Below are 20,380 nucleotides of genomic sequence, written 5' to 3'. Positions count from 1 at the left end.
CAGGTTTCCGTGAAACACAGAGCAGCAGAGTGTGAGAAATCCTTATTTGTCCAAGATAGCAGAAGGATTTCGTCCGTTTTGTTGGTTAGAGAGCGGAGATTTGCCAGATGGATGCTAGGCAATGGCGTTCGAAATCCACGCTTCCTGAGTCTAACGAGCGCACCAGCTCGTTTCCCCCGTTTGCGCGTCCTGAAGCGTTTGATCAGCGCCGCTGCTCCGCCGACAACAACGTTCAGTAAAATGTCTGAATAATTGAAATCCGGTAAAAGATCTTGTGGTGTGTTCTGCCGAATGTTCAGCAGTTCTTCCCTGGTGAAACTGATCGTGTTTGTTAAACAAAAAACAGGAAAAACGAACAAAAACAGTACAAACACTGGAGAGCCAAGCACTGAAGCAGCCGTCTGCGGCGCCATCGAGAGCTAGGTTTTGTATACACACAGACTGATATATTTCAAATGTTTATTTCTTTTAATTTTGATGATTATAACTGACAACTAAGGAAAATCCCAAATTCAGTATCTCAGAAAATTAGAATATTGTGAAAAGGTTCAATATTGAAGACACCTGGTGCCACACTCTAATCAGCTAATTAACTCAAAACACCTGCAAAGCCTTTAAATGGTCTCTCAGTCTAGTTTTGTAGGCTACACAATCATGGGGAAGAATGTTGACTTGACAGTTGTCCAAAAGATGACCATTGACACCTTGCACAAGGAGGGCAAGACACAAAAGGTCATTGCAAAAGAGGCTGGCTGTTCACAGAGCCCTGTGTCCAAGCACATTAATAAAGAGGCGAAGGGAAGGAAAAGATGTGGTAGAAAAAAGTGTACAAGCAATAGGGATAACAGCACCCTGGAGAGGATTGTGAAACAAAACCCATTCAAAAATGTGGGGGAGATTCACAAAGATAGGACTGCAACTGGAGTCAGTGCTTCAAGAACCACTACGCACAGACATATGGAAGACATGGGTTTCAGCTGTCGCTGAACAACAGACAGCGTCAGAAGCGTCTCGCTTCAAAAAGGACTGGACGGCTGCTGAGTGGTCTAAAGTTATGTTCTCTAATGAAAGTAAATTTTGCATTTCCTTTGGAAATCAGGGTCCCAGAGTCTGGAGGAAGAGAGGAGAGGCACTCAATCCACATTTATTGAGGTCCAGTGTAAAGTTTCCACAGTCAGTGATGGTTTGGTGTGCCATGTCATCCGCTGGTGTTGGTCCACTGTGTTTTCTGAGGTCCAAGGTCAACGCAGCCGTATACCAGGAAGTTTTAGAGCACTTCATGCTTCCTGCTGCTGACCAACTTTATGGAGATGCAGATTTCATTTTCCAACAGGACTTGGCACCTGCACACAGTGCCAAAGCTACCAGTACCTGGTTTAAGGACCATGGTATCCCTGTTCTTAATTGGCCAGCAAACTCGCCTGACCTTTACCCCACAGAAAATCTATGGGATATTGTGAAGAGGAAGATGCGATATGCCAGACCCAAGAATGCAGAAGAGCTAAAGGCCACTATCAGAGCAACCTGGGCTCTCATAACACCTGAGCAGTGCCACAGACTGATCGACTCCATGCCACGCCACATTGCTGCAGTAATTCAGGCAAAAGGAGCCTCAACTAAGTATTGAGTGCTGTACATGCTCATACTTTTCATGTTCATACTTTTCAGTTGGCCAAGATTTCTAAAAATCCTTTCTTTGTATTGGTCTTAAGTAATATTCTAATTTTCTGAGATACTGAATTTGGGATTTTCCTTAGTTGTCAGTTGTAATCATCAAAATTAAAAGAAATAAACATTTGAAATATATCAGTCTGTGTGTAATGAATGAATATAATATACAAGTTTCACTTTTTGAATGGAATTAGTGAAATAAATCAACTTTTTGATGATATTCTAATTATATGACCAGCACCTGTATATGCAGAAAAAAATAATCCTCTTCACATGCGCAAAATTGTGCTTGGCATAGGCTAACAGCAGCTGTAGACTGGTTATACTAATAATGATAATGAACAGACTGCGATGGCAAGTTGCTATATTATGTGTGTGTGGATGAGGTGCCGGCGTGATCAAACAGCTGACACATAAAATACTCATTTTTTTGTCATACATATTGTCAGGTCAGTGGACTATAATTCCCAGCAAGCATCTCAGATTTCAAATAGGGCCACCCTGGACTCCATATCCCAGAATACTTGGCAGCGCTCTAAATCACCTGACTTCTGATTAGATGCACATGCAAGCAATTCACACTGATTAGACAACTTATATAAAGAGACTCAAATCCACATGCTTTATGAAGTATTAACGCTTCATCTGGTGTGGTAACTTTTGGACTATATTTGGCTTGCTTTATTCTCAATAAAGAGAGCATTCTTGAAATTGTATCTGTCTTCTGATCCTTTTCTGACACAGATAAGAGTAAGACAACCTGCAAAGTGTTAAAAAAATAATTATAAAAGAATGAACACTAGCTGCTGTTCTTTTTCTATTCTATCAGTTTTCTTTTTATTTATTAGGCCTATATTATAATAATAATAGGAAAAAACCTTGCTAAGGTATAACCTACATGTAGTAGGCCTACTATGTTAAGCTGAGACATGTTATACTGTAGCACATTGTTCTTTTGTTGATTTTGGTTGCTTTCAATTGTCCTCATTTGTAAGTCGCTTTGGATAAAAGCGTATACTAAATGTAAATGTTTACTTTTATTTTTGCATGCTCGCAATAAAAAGAACATTTGTGTTTCTATAATTAAACAAACAAACAGGATGTGCGTTCTGTCATCTCGGTTCTGGGTTTCCTTTCCGTGAACTTGTTTGCGGATCACTGTACCTCACATCTGTTTTATATAGGTCAATTATTTATGTCAGATATAATTAGCATATTTATACTTTTTCTATATAGATTATGATTGTATTTTATTTGTATGGAAACTAATTTTGTTATTTTTAATGTAACTTACATATGTTTGCCTTAAATTATCCTGGTGACCCATTTTTGACCCAGGATTTGAAACATTAGGCTGTGTAGTTAGGTCCATGCAGAAAATTGTGAAAGATGCTCTTATAGTTGTGTCATCGTTGAATGTTCCGGGAAAACTGAAGTTGTATTGTCAGTGTCGGTCACAGTGCCTTTTAACTGCTGATTTGGATCCGTCAATGTTTCATTTCCAAATTAAGCACTGGATATAAGATATATTCCTCTCTCTAGAACCACCTGCAATATCAGACTGATGACGACAGTTCATCTAGTAGTACTGGAGCAGAAAAAGAAAGCTAGATTTGAGACCCCCAGTGTCTGAGAAGAGGAAAAGAGAAATCACGGACAAAATTGCAGAGTTTGTTGTGCTTGACATGAGGCTAGCAAACATTGTGGAAGGCATAGGTTTTAAAGAATTAATGCACACACTTGAGCCAGGATCCACTTTTCCCAAACCGAGACTGTTATGCATGCGGTGGATGAGAAATATACATCCATATGGGCCGAAGTTTCCAGGTTAATAAACCATTGTGAAGCAGCCAGCCTTACCACAGATATTTGGACCTCGCTGCAAATGGAGGCATATCTGAACTGCTACGGCCCACTTTATTACTGAAGACTGGCGACTGAAGAAAAGAAAATGGAGGAAAGTCATACAGCAGAACACACTTCACAAACACTGAAAGAGGTCATTTCTGATTGGGACATTCCAGATACTAAGATAGTTTTTATTGTTCATGACAATGCAATGAATATGGTTGCATGCACCAATTAACTGTTCCAGGACCCATTGTGGGGAACTGTACTGTCCGTTGTGTGGGGCATTCACTACAATTGTCCATAAAAGAAGGATCCTGTGTGTCTCACTGTTGCTGCTACAAGGCGCCTTGTTTCACATGCTTGTTCTGATGCTTATGAACATTAAGAAATGACACTTGGTGATGCATGAAGACGACAGCGCTGTTACTAAATCCCTAAAGACTACACTGACAGAGGAGACTGACAGACGATGGGAGCTTAAAGACCGTCTCCTGGAGAGCAGTATTTATATTAAGGCTGCTGTTCTTGACCCACGTTTGAGGTGTACACTGTGGTGGAAAATCTGGCTGAGAGTCTAGCTGCCAGGCCTGTACAGGAGAGGACAGTGACTTGGTGGAGCAGTGTGACCCTGCAGGCCCTTCAGAACAAAAAGAGAAGAACCAAGTGGTGTCGATGCTGTTGTCCAGCAACCACCAGAGGAGAGTGAGATGAGGACTTATTTAAAGGACACCACAAAAAGCAATACAGGACCGCTGTACTGCAAAAAAACGAGGAAAGATACCCAAAGCTGTCCAGAGCCGCAAAAAGGATCCACAGCATCCCATCTACCTCCACACCATCAGAAGGGATATTCTCCAAGGCTGCATTTATCATCAGTAAAACCAGGAGCGCACTTATGCCGACCAGCGTTCTCAAGTTGGTTCTCCTCGCACACATCTTGAAAAGACTCAAACTGACACAGACAGAGAGAAATACTGGATTTTTGAAATACTGGTCCTTCTTCGTTCCGTTCTTAAAGGATGGTTGTCCGGTGATGAAGATGAGAGAGAATCCCTTCACATTTGTCACAGATGGCTCAAATGATACTGGTATGAGTTTAACAACTACCAGTTATTTGTATTTTTTATCCATTTCTACATGTACACTATTACAATTTTTGAACAACATGCTGGTTTAGTTATGCACTTTATTGTTACAGGTCTAGAGAAGATGAATCCCCTCACAGTACGAATATTTGACAGCAACAAAGTTGTGCACAGATTCTTTGATAAGTGCACCACAAGTGGGCGGAGCTGTGGAACTGCTGAAGTGATTTATATAAAAATCAATGACACCCTGCAGGAAAGCAACATCCCTTGGAGAAACTGTGTAGGTCTCTCTATTGACAATGCTCCTGTAAATACAGGTGCCAACAATTCAATTGCAGCCAGAATGCTGAGGGAAAATGGCAGCATTTACATACATGGATGCCCCTGTCATATTATCCACAACACTGCCAAACATGTACACTTTATATTACCAATCTGTTGTCCAATGCCAAGTAAAACAGTTTGCTGATAGTGTTGTATTAAATATTTGAATTCATGTATTGCAGATATCTGGATTTGATCCTGAAGATCTGGCAGTGGATGTTGGGTATTGGTTTAAGGGAAGCACCAATCGTAAAGGTTACCTGGCAGGTTTGTGATTCAACCAGCTCTACTTTTATACAACAAAATGCAGACTTTTTTATTCTATTGATGTTTTATATATATATATATATAATTTTTTATTTTTTTTTCAGATTTTTGTGACTTCCATGACAGTGAGTACATGGAAATGCTGCTGCACATTTCAGTGCGATGGTTAAGCCTGGAGAGGTGTATTACTCGGATTCTGTGACAGTATGGGCCACTTACCAGCTATTTTAAATCTTTAAGTATGTTGCTTATTTCATTGACAGTAGTACAGGTGCATTACACCAAACTAAATATATATTTTAAGCACAATCTGTTTTTGTTCACAGATGAGAAACAACCTGGCTGGTGGATGCTTTTTCCAAGCCCCTGACTGAAGTTTACCTCCTTTTCTATCAAGTGATGCTGCCAGTGTTCTCCACACTGAACCTCCTCCTCCAGAGAGAAAGGTCTTCCATCTTCCAGCTCCATGGAGAGGTAACATGTAAGGTTTGGCCATGCTGCTGCTTATTTGTCAATGGCTGATATGTCCTTTTTCAAGTAATACATGGAAATCTTTTATGAACTTCAAATTTGCAGATGAGAAAGTTCATCATGAAACTGTTTGCGAGGTTCATGAAGCCGTGAACACTACAGGGCCGATAAGTCCATGACATCCTCTACATGGACCCACTAAACCAACCTCCAGGTAAAACTTCCAAGTCTCACATAAGGAGACAGACCTGTATTTTTGGGGAATATTGTTACTGGGCGAGTTGGGTGATATCTCTGATGTTATGGAAAAGGCATAAAATGTGTGTAGGCATACAATGTATATGTAGTCTATGGGTAAAATAGCATGCTTACATGGAGGAATACCTTCAACCGCTTGCACTTATTGTGCATATCTTGCTGAATATGTGCACTTACTGTTTTTCTAGTTTTGAGTTAAAGTGCTGATTGCCAGGTAAAATTCCTGTGTCTACCTGATGCATTTGGCGAATTAAAAAGTGATTTTTAATCTGATATACTGTTTAAATTAGCTGGACTTAATTTGCTTGATCTCTTTTTGTTCTCTGTCTGTCAGGAGAAAAACTAAATATTGGCTTCACCACCAGAGCTACCCTCAACAGGCTGCTTGAGTCTGGAGACACCACACCTCGGGAGGTGCAGCTATTCCAGCAGGCAGCACTAGCGTTTCTGGTCAGGGCTGTGGAGTATGGAATCAAAAGACTCCCCCTGAAGGAGGCCCTGCTGAAGCACGCTCAGTTCGTTGATGTGCAGCAGAGGACGGAGTGTGAGGTGGAAGATGCCCTATACTTCATAGACAGGCAAGGGTTTCACATTTTCCAAGATTTCAACATATTTAATACTTTAAGTATAATTTGGACCATGGTCACAAAACAAATACTTAATCCGTTCTTTACACATGGTGCTCTTTTTAGATTTCAGGAACTACTTCCTTTCAATGGGCCAGAGGAACAGGACAAGGTGAGTGAGGAGTTCTTGGAATATCAACTCATGGATATTCCCATGCCACAAGATCCCATCACCTTTAACGTTAAGGAGTTTTGGGGGAGCATGTCCTCAATCAAGTGCAAAGTAAGAAATATTTGGCATCACATGACATACACACAACTGAAATCATAAAAGCAAAGCATTTGAGTAATAGAGGCTCTTGGTTCCTTCTTTCAAAGGTGACCGGTTTGAGCCAGTTTGGGAGGCTTTCTAAAATAGCTGCATTGGTGTTAGTGCTCCCTGATTCAAATGCCGACGCTGAGAGGTTTTTCTCCATGGTGGGATTAAACAAGACCAAAACCAGGAACAGCTTAGCACTTGATGGAACCCCGTCATCCATCATGACAGTAAAAATGGCTGGCCTGGAGCCACAGTGCTTCAAATGGGAGCCACCAACCCTTGTGCTGAAGGCCTCAAAACCAGCTACCAACACCTACAATAAACAACACTGACCGTTATCTCTCTCACACACAAACACACAAATAAATGCTGAATTAAATAAATAGTATTTTATTTGTAAGAATATGTGTCATTTATGAGATCAGACACCCGTCCCCATCAAACCGCCGCCAAAATCTCACTCTGAACTCAGTTCAAAACTTGAGAGCCCTGTGGTACCTTACGGAAGACTTCTGGCTGAGGTGGAACACTTCTCAGTGTCAAAGCAGGCTGTACTGCTCATAAATAAACCCTGGTCAACACTGGCTGTCAAACTCATGAGCTATTTTACTGTATTTTGTAAAACCACTATAGGTATATAGAAGATAGCCACACATTGCAGGAGAACTCTAGCACCATACCAACTTGTATTAATTGAAATGTAAAACTTTACATTTAAATATTGTGGTTAAATGTAATAATGTTGCTTAAATACACAACTTTCATGCATTACTAACATTTCCTCCGAAGACAGGGCAGTATAACGTGCGTTGAAGTTTAATCGTGATTTTTTTATTGAAGTGAGTCTCAAGATAACGTAGGCGTGGATTGTGAAATCAAGTTCAAATGACACTTTAACTGTGTCCAATGCTTGTGAACAGATATTGAGGACACAATAGAGTTTAATAACTGCATCAACATTTAATAAGAACATTAAGAAAGTAAAAACTTTTGATCATACATTGAATTGTTGGCTATTTCTACAAATATACCTGTACTACTTATGACTGGTTGGTTTTGACATATTTGTTTACTAATGTAAAATTATATTATTTTAGCGTCTAGACAAAACTTTTATTTTGGTGTGGCGTTATGACGTCATAAGGCTGCGCCGCGCTCCTGTGTCTGTGATTCGGCTGAAGAAAAGGTGTGTGCTCTTAATCGTTTTAAAGTGTTTAAATCAGTCAAACTTATTTGGAGAATTGTATGTAAAGCTGTGCTTATTTTTACCTTAGTGACATTACCGAAGGTTGTTTCGTGTGAGTGAAGCGCACGAGTAACAGAGGTGTTCAGTGAATCAGTTCATCTTCACACGAGTTCAGTCACTGAAAGTAGCGATGCAGAGCTTTTCGAAACCTCGAGTCAACTGAATCAATTTCATCGTGAAATGATTCATTGATTCGAAACGCTCGCTGACGTCACACTGTCGCTCAAAATACAAACACAGACGTGTCGCAAATTTTACAAACAAACTGCAAATGTTTTCATCAAAGTATTAAATCTAACATAAATCAGTAAATGCCAAATATACATCTAAATACGAATATGAACCTTACATTTGTTTTTGTTTTTTTCTAAAATAGTGCTGCTGAACTAGGGAACTGATTGAGAAGCACCCAGAGATGTATCTTGCATTTATTTTTCTTTCTGTTAATCATTCTCTTCTTAAACAGGACAAAGTGATCAAACAGACAGAAAAACTCTTGGATTAACTGAGATCCACGTGACACTATTATAAAGATGGAGTTTATTAAAGAGGAGAGTGAAGACATGAAGATTGAAGAAACATTCAAACATGAAGATACTGAGGAACTAACTGGTAGGTTTATTAAAATGTCCAGATCTACAGAAATATATATATATATATATATATATATATAAGCCATGAAATGTGAATAATTAATTTTAGTATTTTTTTCATTCTCAAAAGCACTCACTGTACTAGTATCTTGTGAACATGATTGTTTCCAGGTGGAAGAAAACTTCAGAAAGCTTCAAAAAAAACATCATTCTGCTAGTGATATAAAACATTTCTCCAGCTGATACAGCTCTCTATAGTTACTGCAGGCTGCCTAGATTTGTTCTTCATTTAAAGGGCTTTAGAGGACAGAGAACATGGCCAGTGAGTTTATAATTATAGAGTAGGGATCTAATTCACCGCGGGTTCCTTCGAGATTTTTCTGTGGGTTTTATAATAAGGGTTTTCAACTTATGAAAAAAATAAATAAATAATGGTTAACAGGTTTACGATACTTTTACTTTTGGTTGTATGATGTAAACTGCACACACTTGCACACAAAACGTTCTTATCTAGCTACTTATTAAAAACATACGTTTCCAAAAATTAACAAAACCGCTTCAAAATGTGTATTTTGGGTATGGATGTGTGTAATTTACTTCATGTTCCTCCCTTCCTCTTTCTCCGTCTTCCATGAACTTAATTTATTTAAATCCAGCTAAAATCAGTTGATTGCAACCACGTACCTTAAAAAATTGAGAAAATCCAATAATTTTTTTCAGTGGAGGTACAGGAACAGAGAGAGCAAAAACGGCATGCATGAATGTATGTGTTATATATGCGTCTCTAAAACCGGATTCTCTTACCTTATTTCATTCAGGAGCTACTTTTTACAAATGAAAGCAGCTGAGCGCAGATTTTAAATCAACAAAAAATATTCATAACATGTTATCTTCTGACGTACTACGTGTTCAAATAAAGTTTTGACCATTTTTTTAAAACATAAATTTATAACATTTCATCCTTTAAATCTCTTTTTATATAAAAAGGATAATTCAGAATGATAAATTACATTTATCTGCTCCATAAACAGTTCTACATAAGCTAATGTACATTCTAAACACTTCTGATAACAAGGTAGCTTATTTTCCATCGACCGGTTGAGATTTACAACAAAAATTTGGTCAGATTTTCGCATTGATCTGAACAAAAATATGTCAGACTGAATGAATTTGTAAATACACAGTTTGCCAGCAGGTGGCGCGTATGAACAGCAGAACAGAACTGTTTCCAGGGTAACCTCTGCAAACAAAGCTGCGCTGCGCTTCTAAACGCTGCTTTATTACGCATTACACAGAGCAAATGCCATCGATTCACAAAAATAATTGAATCATACTTTCATATAATTTCCCTCAGCAGCCAGCCTTCAGTCATGTTTTCACACAAAATGAAACTAATAACTTTGATTAAAGCTGAGCAGTATTTACTGTGAGTTTTTCAAATTGCGATAATCAAATAAGGGTTTAATGATACTTTAAAATACAAAACGGCATAATTAAAATAACATCACGGCCCATATGTCAAGTATGTCTTGGCGAGCTACCTCCAATCAGACCATGAGCCACTGGTAGCTCACGAGCGACGTGTTGGAGACCCCTGCTCTTATACTCCTATGTGAGATCTCAATATAATGCAAGAGTTAAGCAAAGCTGTAATGTAATGCACAAGCAAATGCTGTGCTTTCGCACTAGAAAATAGGTGCAAATTTTGCTTTATTATGTAAATTACAAATGAAAATGGATCATTAAATGCATAAAATTTTACATTCTGGCATTAATGTGCTGCCGACTTTCGCCCTTTAACTGTTTCACATTCTTGCATTTGTGGATTAAAGGAACACTCCACTATTTTTGAAAATAGGCTCATTTTCCAACTCCCCTAAAGTTGAGTTTTACCATTTTTTTAATCCATTCAGCTGATCTCCGGGTCTGGCGGTAGCACATTTAGCTTAGCTTAGCATAGATCATTGAATCCGATTAGACCGTTAGCATCTCGCTCAAAAATCACCAAAGAGTTTCTATATTTTTTCTATTTAAAACTTGACTGTTCTGTAGTTACATTGTGTACTAAGACCGACGGAAAATGAAAAGTTGTGATTTTCTAGGCCGATATGGCTTAGAACTATACTCTTATTCCGGTGTAATAATCAAGAAACTTTGCTGCCGTACCATGCAGCAGGCGCAATGATATTAGGCCAGGGTGTCTGCGGAGTGTTAAAAAGTATTAAAAGTTAATAAAACAATTTAGAGAAAATTAAGGCCAATAAAAAGTATTAAAAAGTCTTAAAAGCTATTTACCAAAGTATTACATTTTGTGTCATCTTTTCATTATGTATATTTGTCCGAATAGTGGGGTTCTGTGTAGTTTATTTATGGAATCCCGCAAGATTTGACGTCATCTGTTAGGGCGCTCACTTACTGAATGCACTGCTGTGTGATAGCGCGGGGCTTGTTGATCCCGCTCTCGCTGAATTTCTGACCATTACCGGATGCTCCCAGTTCCATCTGCTCCAGTGATTTATTTGTGTCCGCTTCCGCAAACATTCAAATATTGTATTTAATTTTCACGCATCAGGGCGCCGCCATCAATCTGTGGGGTAGGAAGAAATTCTCCAACATCTTGTCAGTTATCTCTCCTTACTTTTGACCCGTGATCAGTCAATCTGACTTCTGCAGCACGTGTTGGATGCAGGGTTGTCGTTTTTTTTCAATGAAATTGGGCTGCTTTTAAACTGTTGCCATGGGTTGATTTTCCCCGGTGGGTTAAAGGTTTGAAATATTGCATAAATTACATTTGGTTGAAATGATGTAATAGTTGTGATTTTACCTTCCATGATCATTTAGACACGATCAGGTGGAGTATTACTGATACTCTGTTAAGTCTGCATCAAATCAAGCACTCTGTAATCACAGGTAAACTGTCTGATCAGTCAGGTGTTTGTCTTGAGAATTGTTCCAAAGAACAGCTATGGTTTGCAGACTGTTATACAGGGTGTCCGCGGGGTCTTAAAAAGTATTAAAAGTTGATAAATCAATTTAGAGAAAATTAAGGCCATTAAAAAGTATTAAAAAGTCTTAAATGCCATTTACCAAAGTATTAAATTTTTAAGATTTGACATCATCACTGACTGACTGCGCTGCTGCGTGTTCAGAAATTCAGCGAGAGCGGGATCAACAAGCCCCGCGCTATCATTACCGCATGCTCCCATCCGCTTCCGCGAGTTTTGAATCTGCTCCCGCAAACATTCTAACATTGTATTTAATTTTTGAGGATCAGGGCGCCGCTATCAATCTGTGGGGTATTTAAATCCCTTTGAAATAAGCGCTGCAAGTTCACTTTCGATTTGGCGATCGCGCGTGCACTGTGTAAAGTGAGTACATCAATATTTGTCAATGTACTCGCTATCTGTTGAGGAGCAAATCCTCCAACATCTTGTCAGTCATTTCTCCTTACTTTTGACCCGTGATCAGCCAATCTGACTTCTGCAACTCATGTTGGATGCAGTTTTTTTTTTTTTTTTTTTTTTTGGTTTTTCACGAAATTGGGCTGCTTTTAAACTGTTGCAATGGGTTGATTTTCCCCAGTGGGTTAAAAGCTTTGAAAGATTGCATACATTACATTTGGTTGAAATGCTTGCACTGAAACATTTTGCATTCTACCTGTAATAAAACTGTGCTAAATGTGTTTTGGGCCACACTAGTAGGAAGCATTTGAGCTGTGTTTATGATAAATGTGCATAACAGTGACTGTAAAATATGTATTTTAGGGATGGAAATGACATTTTTTGACTTTGGGGTGTTTTTTTTAATTTTTTTTTTTTTTTTTTTTTTTTTATTGTGATGTGGTTTTGGTGTGCAATTTTAAGGGTGTGTGTGTTATTTTTGTTTTTTTTTTATTTTATGTTATTTTTGAGTTTTTATGGTGTGGTGTTGTGACTATCAAATCAAGCACTCCATAATCACAGGTAAACTGTCTGACCAGTCAGATGTTTGTCATGAAAAGTGTTCCACAAAATATCTATGGTTTGCAGAGAGTAATAAGAGCTGATGTTACAAATACATGTTTTATAGTAAATGTAAGTTAAAGTGTCGCCGATGTAACCGGTTAAAACTTGGAGTGGCGATGAGGTCTTAAAATGTATGAAAAGAGTCTTAAAAAAGGTCTTAAAAGGTATTAAATTTAACCCCATGATTCCTGTATATACCCTGTTATAAGAGTTGATGTTACAAATATATCTTTTGAATGTACTGTGCAAACTCATTGTCCCATTAGCTCAGAGAGCTTTATTTTCCCTCCACAGTAAGTTTTGTCAGTTGTTTTGTTTATTGTTCAAATTCTTGTTTCTTGCATTGGTTAGTCACTCAGTTAATTATCTTGGGCTTCATGCCCACCCTTCTGAATAATGTAACATTGATAAGGAGATATCACAAAGTAAGTCTGTTTAGTTGTGCTATCTTGCAATCAATATATAGTAAATGTAAGTTAAAGTGTCGCAGATGTAACCGGTTAAATCTTGGATGTGGTGATTATATATTAAATTTTATTTAAAGAGTATTAAAAGGTACTAAATTTAACTCCATGATTCCTGTATATACCTTGTATGCAGTGCCTGAAACTAGTCCCCAGCTAGTTTGTGTGGTTGCAGAGTTGCAGCCGGCAAATTTCAGGCACTGCGTTCCTTGATTATTATGCCGGATTGAGAGCATATTTTCAAAAATTGTGGAATGTCCCTTTAAAAGGAGAACTTTTTTTTGTACTGAGATTAAAGGTATATCACAAATTGGAATGGGTCTCTACTTTCAATACTAAATAAAAAAGTCAAAAGTATCAATTATTACATTTATTTTTATTACATTATATTATGTTATTATATTAATTAAAACAATTATTATATTATTATTATTATTGTATTTAAACAATTATTATCAAACTATTATATTAATCTAGTAACACATATTTTAGTGTAGAATATAGGATAATTCATTATCTTCTTGTCGATCCACAGGTTCACATTTACAATTTCTGCGTAAAAATAAGAGCTGTTTTGGTCTAAACAAAGAGCAAAAGGGCATATTGAAAAATGCAAATTCATTTCACCAGGAATATAGCCATTTCCCCGGTAATCGCAGTAAACAAAGCAGCGCAGCACCTGACTTTGAAACTTGCAGGGCTCATATTTAATCAATTAAGCCATAGCCATTTGAAGTGTAACCTATATCTCAATTTACATGTATATTTAATTTTTTACCAGAGCACCACCTGAGTCTTCTTCACCCATTTCTACCAGTGATCCTTGTTTCCTTCCCGCAGTACTACCTGCGCAGATATCAATAGCATCACTGTGTTGTAGTTTACCAAGTTTAGGGGACAAATGGGTAGAAAATAATATGTGTCGATTGTATGAAAAGTAGAGCCTGACCGATATGGGTTTTTTGGGGGCTGATACTGCTATTAGGGAGTTAAAAAAAGACCAATATCGATACATCAGCTGATATTCTTTATGTGTAGGCTATATTATAGTACAGTATAGTCAAAAATTTGGACACTTCCCAGTTTTTATTTATTCATCAAAAATAAGACAAATTCCATGAAATTCTGCTTTATACACAAAATTCAGTTTTCATGACTGGATTCCGCGATTCCGTCCATGTTTTCTGCATCACGGAAATCATAGGGCCCTACTACTGTAGCAAACAAATATAATAAGCTCGTTGTGAGAGTAAAACAAAATGACATTGTTGTTTATTTACGTAGCATTGAGTCTCTCCAACTAGGTGTCAACGTAGCGTTAAATCACCATTCAACAGACTCAAGCCACCACCGCACTGCCGTCTATTGGACTGCAGAAAGATACTAACTTTTCAATCTGCTAGGTTACTGTCTACTGACAAACTATGCTGACACAGTGCCTGCGACACGACAAAGTGACCGTTGAAAATAGAACTTTGGTGTCTCATTCTATTTATGGCATGCTGACACAGTTTACTGCATCCAGTGTAGACAACCAGTCGCGAGTGGCGCCACAAAATGTTGTTGGTCAAATCACGCTCACATGTGATTTCACCAAGTACAACAAGTTCCTGGATCAACATCCGTGTTGATTCTGGAACATCATTCCAAGGAACCAATCAGAATTGAGAGATAACTTTTCAGGAAATGTCAGTTTTAGGCTTACAATCAGGATTAGGTGCTTCTACACCCTTGTTAATCAGCTATCATTTCCCTCAGGTTTTAGGAATAAATTATGGGTAAGGTTAGGTTTAGGTGTAGGAATTTGGTTAAATCTGTATTTTTGGACAGTAATGTTGATCCAGGATGTTGACACATCTTACTTGGCAAAATCACATTCACCAAAACTGCAGTGATTCAGTGCTTTAGTCAGTCTTGATGACTGCAGCGCCACACAGTACCATCAGTACTCAATCAAGAACCTGATGAAAATTCACTCAGTCTCCCGATCTTCACTTTGGAGTTTCCTAAAGGTGTAACTGGATATTGTAACTTCATTAAAATCATATAACATAACTTTATATTTTAATTTATTTAGTTTTTTTGATTGATGTGTTTCTAGAGGTTGAGTTTTTTTTTAAACTTGTTGCATTTTGTATTCATTAACTGAACTGTTCACTCTTAAGGGAAGATGACAAGATATGTTGTCATATTTTTTGCAAATGAAAGAAACTAAAAAGGTAATAATGATCCATATTCATTTACACTGCACAAACTTTCAACAAAATTTTAAATTAGTATAAAAGAACGTTACCACTGAAATAAATTGAACAGGCCATATTATCATATGCAATCCTTATAGAAGACAGATTTGTTAACTTTCAGTGTGTATCTGTTATTCATGAAAATTATGTTTGTAAATCAACTTCCAATAACAGAAATCTGATAGCTTACTAGATAACTTACATTTACATTTAAAAATGCTCATATTGGCGGCATATTCTCCTTCATCTTCAACAGGCTTATATCGCCCGATAATATCAGCAAAACTATATATCGGTCGGGCTGTAATGAGAAGGCATTTCATTCAAGATCTGGCAACTGGAAAAGCTTAGAATATGTTGATGTGATTCAAATAATGAAACTTGGGCCACACAAATTATGGAAATTTTGTAGCAAACATGAAAAATGCCCTGTGGAATAAAAAAAGAATAGAGCAAGCTAGTGTTAGAAGTAGCAGTTGTGAGTGGAGTGGCAAACCCTAGCCCCGCCCCTGCGTTAAATGTGATAAATATTTTTAATGCGTTTAACTGAAAAATTTAATCGCCTGTGTTCACGTGCTAATTTTGACATCACTAATATACGTATATATATATGTGTTTCTGTAGCTCAAGTGGTAAAGCATTGCGTTAACAAGCGCAAGGTTGGGGGTTCGATCGACGGAAACACATGATAGGTAAAAATTGATAGCCTGAATGCACTGTAAGTCGCTTTGGATAAAAGTGTCTGAATTTAATATGGTATATATATATATATATATATATATATATATATATATATATATATAATATATATATATACACATAATGGCACAATAAGGCGACGTTCACTTGCAGAATGCAAACTTATATTATAATCACATTTTCAAGATACATTTTTTAAAATAAGTCCAAAAACACTTAGGCTAACTCGTGGCATGGGATTTTTTTTAATGCAACTTAAAAAAGAAAATCAAAGTTGCGTATTGAGTCTCGTCACAGATTGCGACATGCTGTGTTTCTGGTGAGGTGTGTTTGAATGAGAAATGCACACCTTCACCAAGTGGATCAGGGTAATAATCTTGACAATATTTGCGATAATTTAAATTGTGCTCTGCACCACATACAATATTAGCATTGCATTAGAGAGGAATGCGACTGCAATGGATCATTATTTGGACTTTTGTTGCTTTTGACATTTTTGTAGTAAATAAATTATTGTGATTGCACTTGTATGTCATGTTTTTCTTTATACTGTACATATTTTTAAGAAATGGTTATTGTTAGATTTAGAGGTTACTAAAATAGTAATTACCCTGCATGTTTTGGTCTTTTATGGTTTAGATCTTTTTATATTCACAACAAAATGGTTATGTTTAGGTTTGGGGGGTCGGTTAAGGGGTCAAAAAAAGAGATAAAAATGCATTGATACATATCTATATGATGAAAAAAAAATATGTGAAAATCGCACGTTTCAGCATTAATTAAAACATTCATAAATGTACGTTTTATAAACAATGAGACCAGGCTGGGAATGCAGCATTAAAGCGAAACCTGTTGCAGTTTTAATTCACTGATGTAAATAAAAAAAGAAACCGAGAAAGCGTGAGAAATCACCCACTGCTCTGTTCTGCTCACTGATTAACTTTTGTAGCTTGAATAAAGATTAATCTATATTCAATTTATAGTTCATACAAATTATTCTTTAAGTGAAGATTGTTTTAAATTCACAATTTTTAAAAGCCTCATAAATATAAAAATTAATGGCTTTCATTGATACTTGAATGCCGAATGGCTATAATTAACGCCTAAATTTGAGATGAAAATGTGTTTAATAAAGACACCAATAGCTGTATTTGTATCAATGATACTGGCCTTCATTAACAATAGGCTACATGTTAAAAAGATGCCATTAAACAATATATTTTAAATGCACAATCTTTGTTATTTCTGCATTATTTAGAGATTTAATGTGACAATGTAAATATATTAGAAAAACATGTGATTAGTTACTGTAAATGTGCAATTAATTTTAGTCAGTTGACAACACTACTGTCAGTTGGATGTCTGTTGCTTTGTGCCATTAAACTTGTTTTTGTCTCTTTCCCTCTCAGACCTGATGGCGCTGAAAGAGGAGAGTCAAGAACTGAATGAAACTGAAGAGAAAGAGCACAATAAGAAACAGCATGATTTCAAACCTGGAGAAAAATCGATTGGTTGCTCACAGAATGAAAACAATTCAACACCAAAAAAATCTCAAAAAACGCAAAGTACAACCCTTAATTCCCAGATGAGAATTCACACTGGAGAGAAACATTTCACCTGCCGAAAGTGTGGAGAAATTTTCAATCAAAAAGAAAGCCTTAAAGTCCACAAGAAAATTCACATTGAAAAGAAACAGTTCATATGCTGTCAGTGTGGAAAGAGTTTTACACGGGAAGGTCACCTTAATATCCACATGAGAAATCATACTGGAGAGAAGCCTTACACCTGCAAACTATGTGGGAAGAATTTCACACAAAAAGGACAACTTAAGAATCACATGACAGTACACACTGGAGAGAAACCATTCACATGTATTCAGTGTGGACAGTATTTTAGAGAGAAAAAAAACCTTAAGGTCCACATGAGAATTCACACTGGAGAGAAGCCTTACACCTGCAAACTATGCGGGAAGAGTTTCATACGAATTGGAGGTTTTAAGAGTCACATGAGAGTTCATACAGGTTTCACACCTTACACCTGCAAACAGTGTGGAAAGAGTTTCACACGTCAAGAAACCTTAAATACTCACATGAGAGTTCACACTGGAGAGAGACCGTTCATATGTGTTCAGTGTGGAAAGAGTTTGAGATATAAAGAAGGCCTTAAATATCACATGAGAATTCATTCAAGAGAAAACCGTTTTAAATGTCATCAGTGCGAAAGGAATTTCACAGACACAAATCACCTTGAGGATCATGTTAAAATTCACATCGGAGAAAAGCCTTTCATGTGCCATCACTGTGGAAAGAGTTGCTCAAGAGAAGATGGCCTCAAGGTTCACTTAAGAGTTCACACAGGAGAGAAACCTTTCACCTGCCCTCAGTGTGGAAGGAGTTTCACGGCAAAAAGGACCCTAAAGATTCATGAGAATTCACACAGGAGAGAGATTCGCATTTCTAAACAAACTGAAACCTAATTTGCAAACTCATTCTGGTAAGAAATTGCAGTTTTCCTCAGAGTGACAAGTTTTTTTTTAAAAAAAGGAGCTGATTTCTTGGATTACACCCTTCTCATTTCTTTAGAAAGGTACAGGAACGGTATTACATTAAAAGTAATATCCCAGTTTTGAAACTTACAAATCCCCTGAGCGTCTTTGTATGACATCTGAACTCAATTTGAAGGGTCTTGTTTCTAGATTTGTTGAATATTTTAAGGGTTCCTCCTATCCAACATTCGAAGATGTCCTGGGAGAAAGACCTCAGTATAGATATTTCAAGACACTTAGACTGAGGCCCTCCAAGGCATTAGGTTGAGAGAGGTAAAATGGCTCGATAGCACCACCAAAGCGCAAAACGGAGCACACCTCCTACAACGATTTACGTACGTGTACGAAATTCGGTACATGCATGTAATGTCCCTACACCTACAAAAAAAAGTCTCTTGGAATGAAGTCGTAAACACAACAGGAAATTTCGCTGTTTCACCATGAAAGGGAAGTTGCTATAACTCAGGCATACAATGTCTGCCCCAAAACTTCACACTTTTGATAAGAGTTCTGTCCTGAACACGTCCATGCCCATATTCAGTTATAGTCATAGCACCACCTACTGGCAACAGGAAGTGACGTTTAACACTTTAATGGACTCCTTGCAACATATTAACAAATGTCAGTAATTGTAAATAGGCTATCAACATGCTAGAAACACTTAGCTAATTTGTTAAAGCATGCTATTAATACAATGAAACAGGAAGTTGCTTTAACTCAGGCATGCAATCTCCAATCTGCCCAAAACTTCACGTTTGGTAAGAGTCCTGGCCTGAACACCTCTACATGCTCATATTCGGTTATATTAATAGCACCGTCTACTGGCAACAGGAAGTGACATGTTTAATGGTGTGATGCACTGTTAGCAGCACAGTATTATATGCCATTATGAGCTAAACATGCTAGAAACATTCAAGCAACACTTACTGAGTGCTAATGCTATTAATGACATGAAGCGGGAAGTTGTTGTTGTAACTCAGTCATACAATATCCAATCTGGTCCAAACTTCACAAGATTCCTGGCCTGAACACAGCTAAAGGCCGATATTCAGTTATAATCATAATGCCACCTGCTGACAACAGGAAATATATTGTTTTATATTAACTTTAAACTTCCAATGTCCAATCTCCCCCAAACTTCTCGTGCTTAGTAAGATTACTGGCCTGAAAACATCTACAATCCAATATTCAGGTATAATTTATAGCGCGACCTGTTGGAAACAGGAAATGTCATGTGTCAGGTGCAAGTGCCCTTTTCTGCTGTAAAGTTGGGCAGCCTTAAGTGGCCAGTCGATGAATTGCAGTTTTAGTCACTTCCTTGTTGGCTTCACGAGAGAAAGCAGGAGGTTGGCGCTTAGTTTAAACTCAAGTTCTCTCATTATAATCAACAAAGTGCACACAATTAAAAAAAGAGCTTCATTATTTGACAACTTCAGTGATTTTAAAGGGAGCCTTCTTTACTTGCTTTCATACAATTTAAGTAAAACGCAAAAGAAATGTGCTCTATTACTATTCATATTAAAGTGTTTGTGCGGAAATTTTTAATGCGCATGCATGACAGGGAGGCGCCCTCTCGATCACTTGAATGTTTCCTGATAATGAAATAACTTAAAATTGGGGTGCCTCACATACATGAGAAATATATATGGTAGGCTTATACGAAAAGCTTGAAATGTCTACTTTTAAACAAACCAATTCAAAACAAAAAGAAATACTCCCTGATTATGTAATCTGTGAAGGTTACATTTCTCTCTAAAGGCGCGTCCAGTAC

At 37.4% G+C, this 20,380-nt stretch overlaps 1 protein-coding gene across 2 annotated transcripts; it reads left to right on the top strand.

The window, feature by feature from the left end:
- The first annotated feature begins 7,941 nt into the window (after window positions 1-7,941).
- On the top strand, window positions 7,942-18,872 carry LOC109045319 (gastrula zinc finger protein xLCGF3.1-like). 2 transcript variants are annotated; one of them, XM_042722943.1, is made up of 3 exons: window positions 7,942-8,001; window positions 8,528-8,673; window positions 17,474-18,872. In XM_042722943.1, exons 2-3 carry the CDS (start codon window positions 8,595-8,597, stop codon window positions 18,538-18,540), a joined length of 1,146 nt encoding a protein of 381 aa, XP_042578877.1. In that variant the 5' UTR covers window positions 7,942-8,001; window positions 8,528-8,594; the 3' UTR covers window positions 18,541-18,872. The 2 variants fall into 2 exon arrangements, with proteins under 2 accessions (XP_042578877.1, XP_042578876.1); XM_042722942.1 differs by lacking the exon at window positions 7,942-8,001 and having other exon boundaries at window positions 8,010-8,673.
- Window positions 18,873-20,380: the final 1,508 nt, after the last annotated feature.

The sequence above is a fragment of the Cyprinus carpio genome, chromosome B4, assembly GCF_018340385.1.
Source record: "Cyprinus carpio isolate SPL01 chromosome B4, ASM1834038v1, whole genome shotgun sequence".
Lineage (NCBI taxonomy): Eukaryota > Metazoa > Chordata > Actinopteri > Cypriniformes > Cyprinidae > Cyprinus > Cyprinus carpio.
The sequence above is the reverse complement of the archived record's forward strand: the minus strand, read 5'-3'. Positions and strand labels throughout refer to the sequence as shown.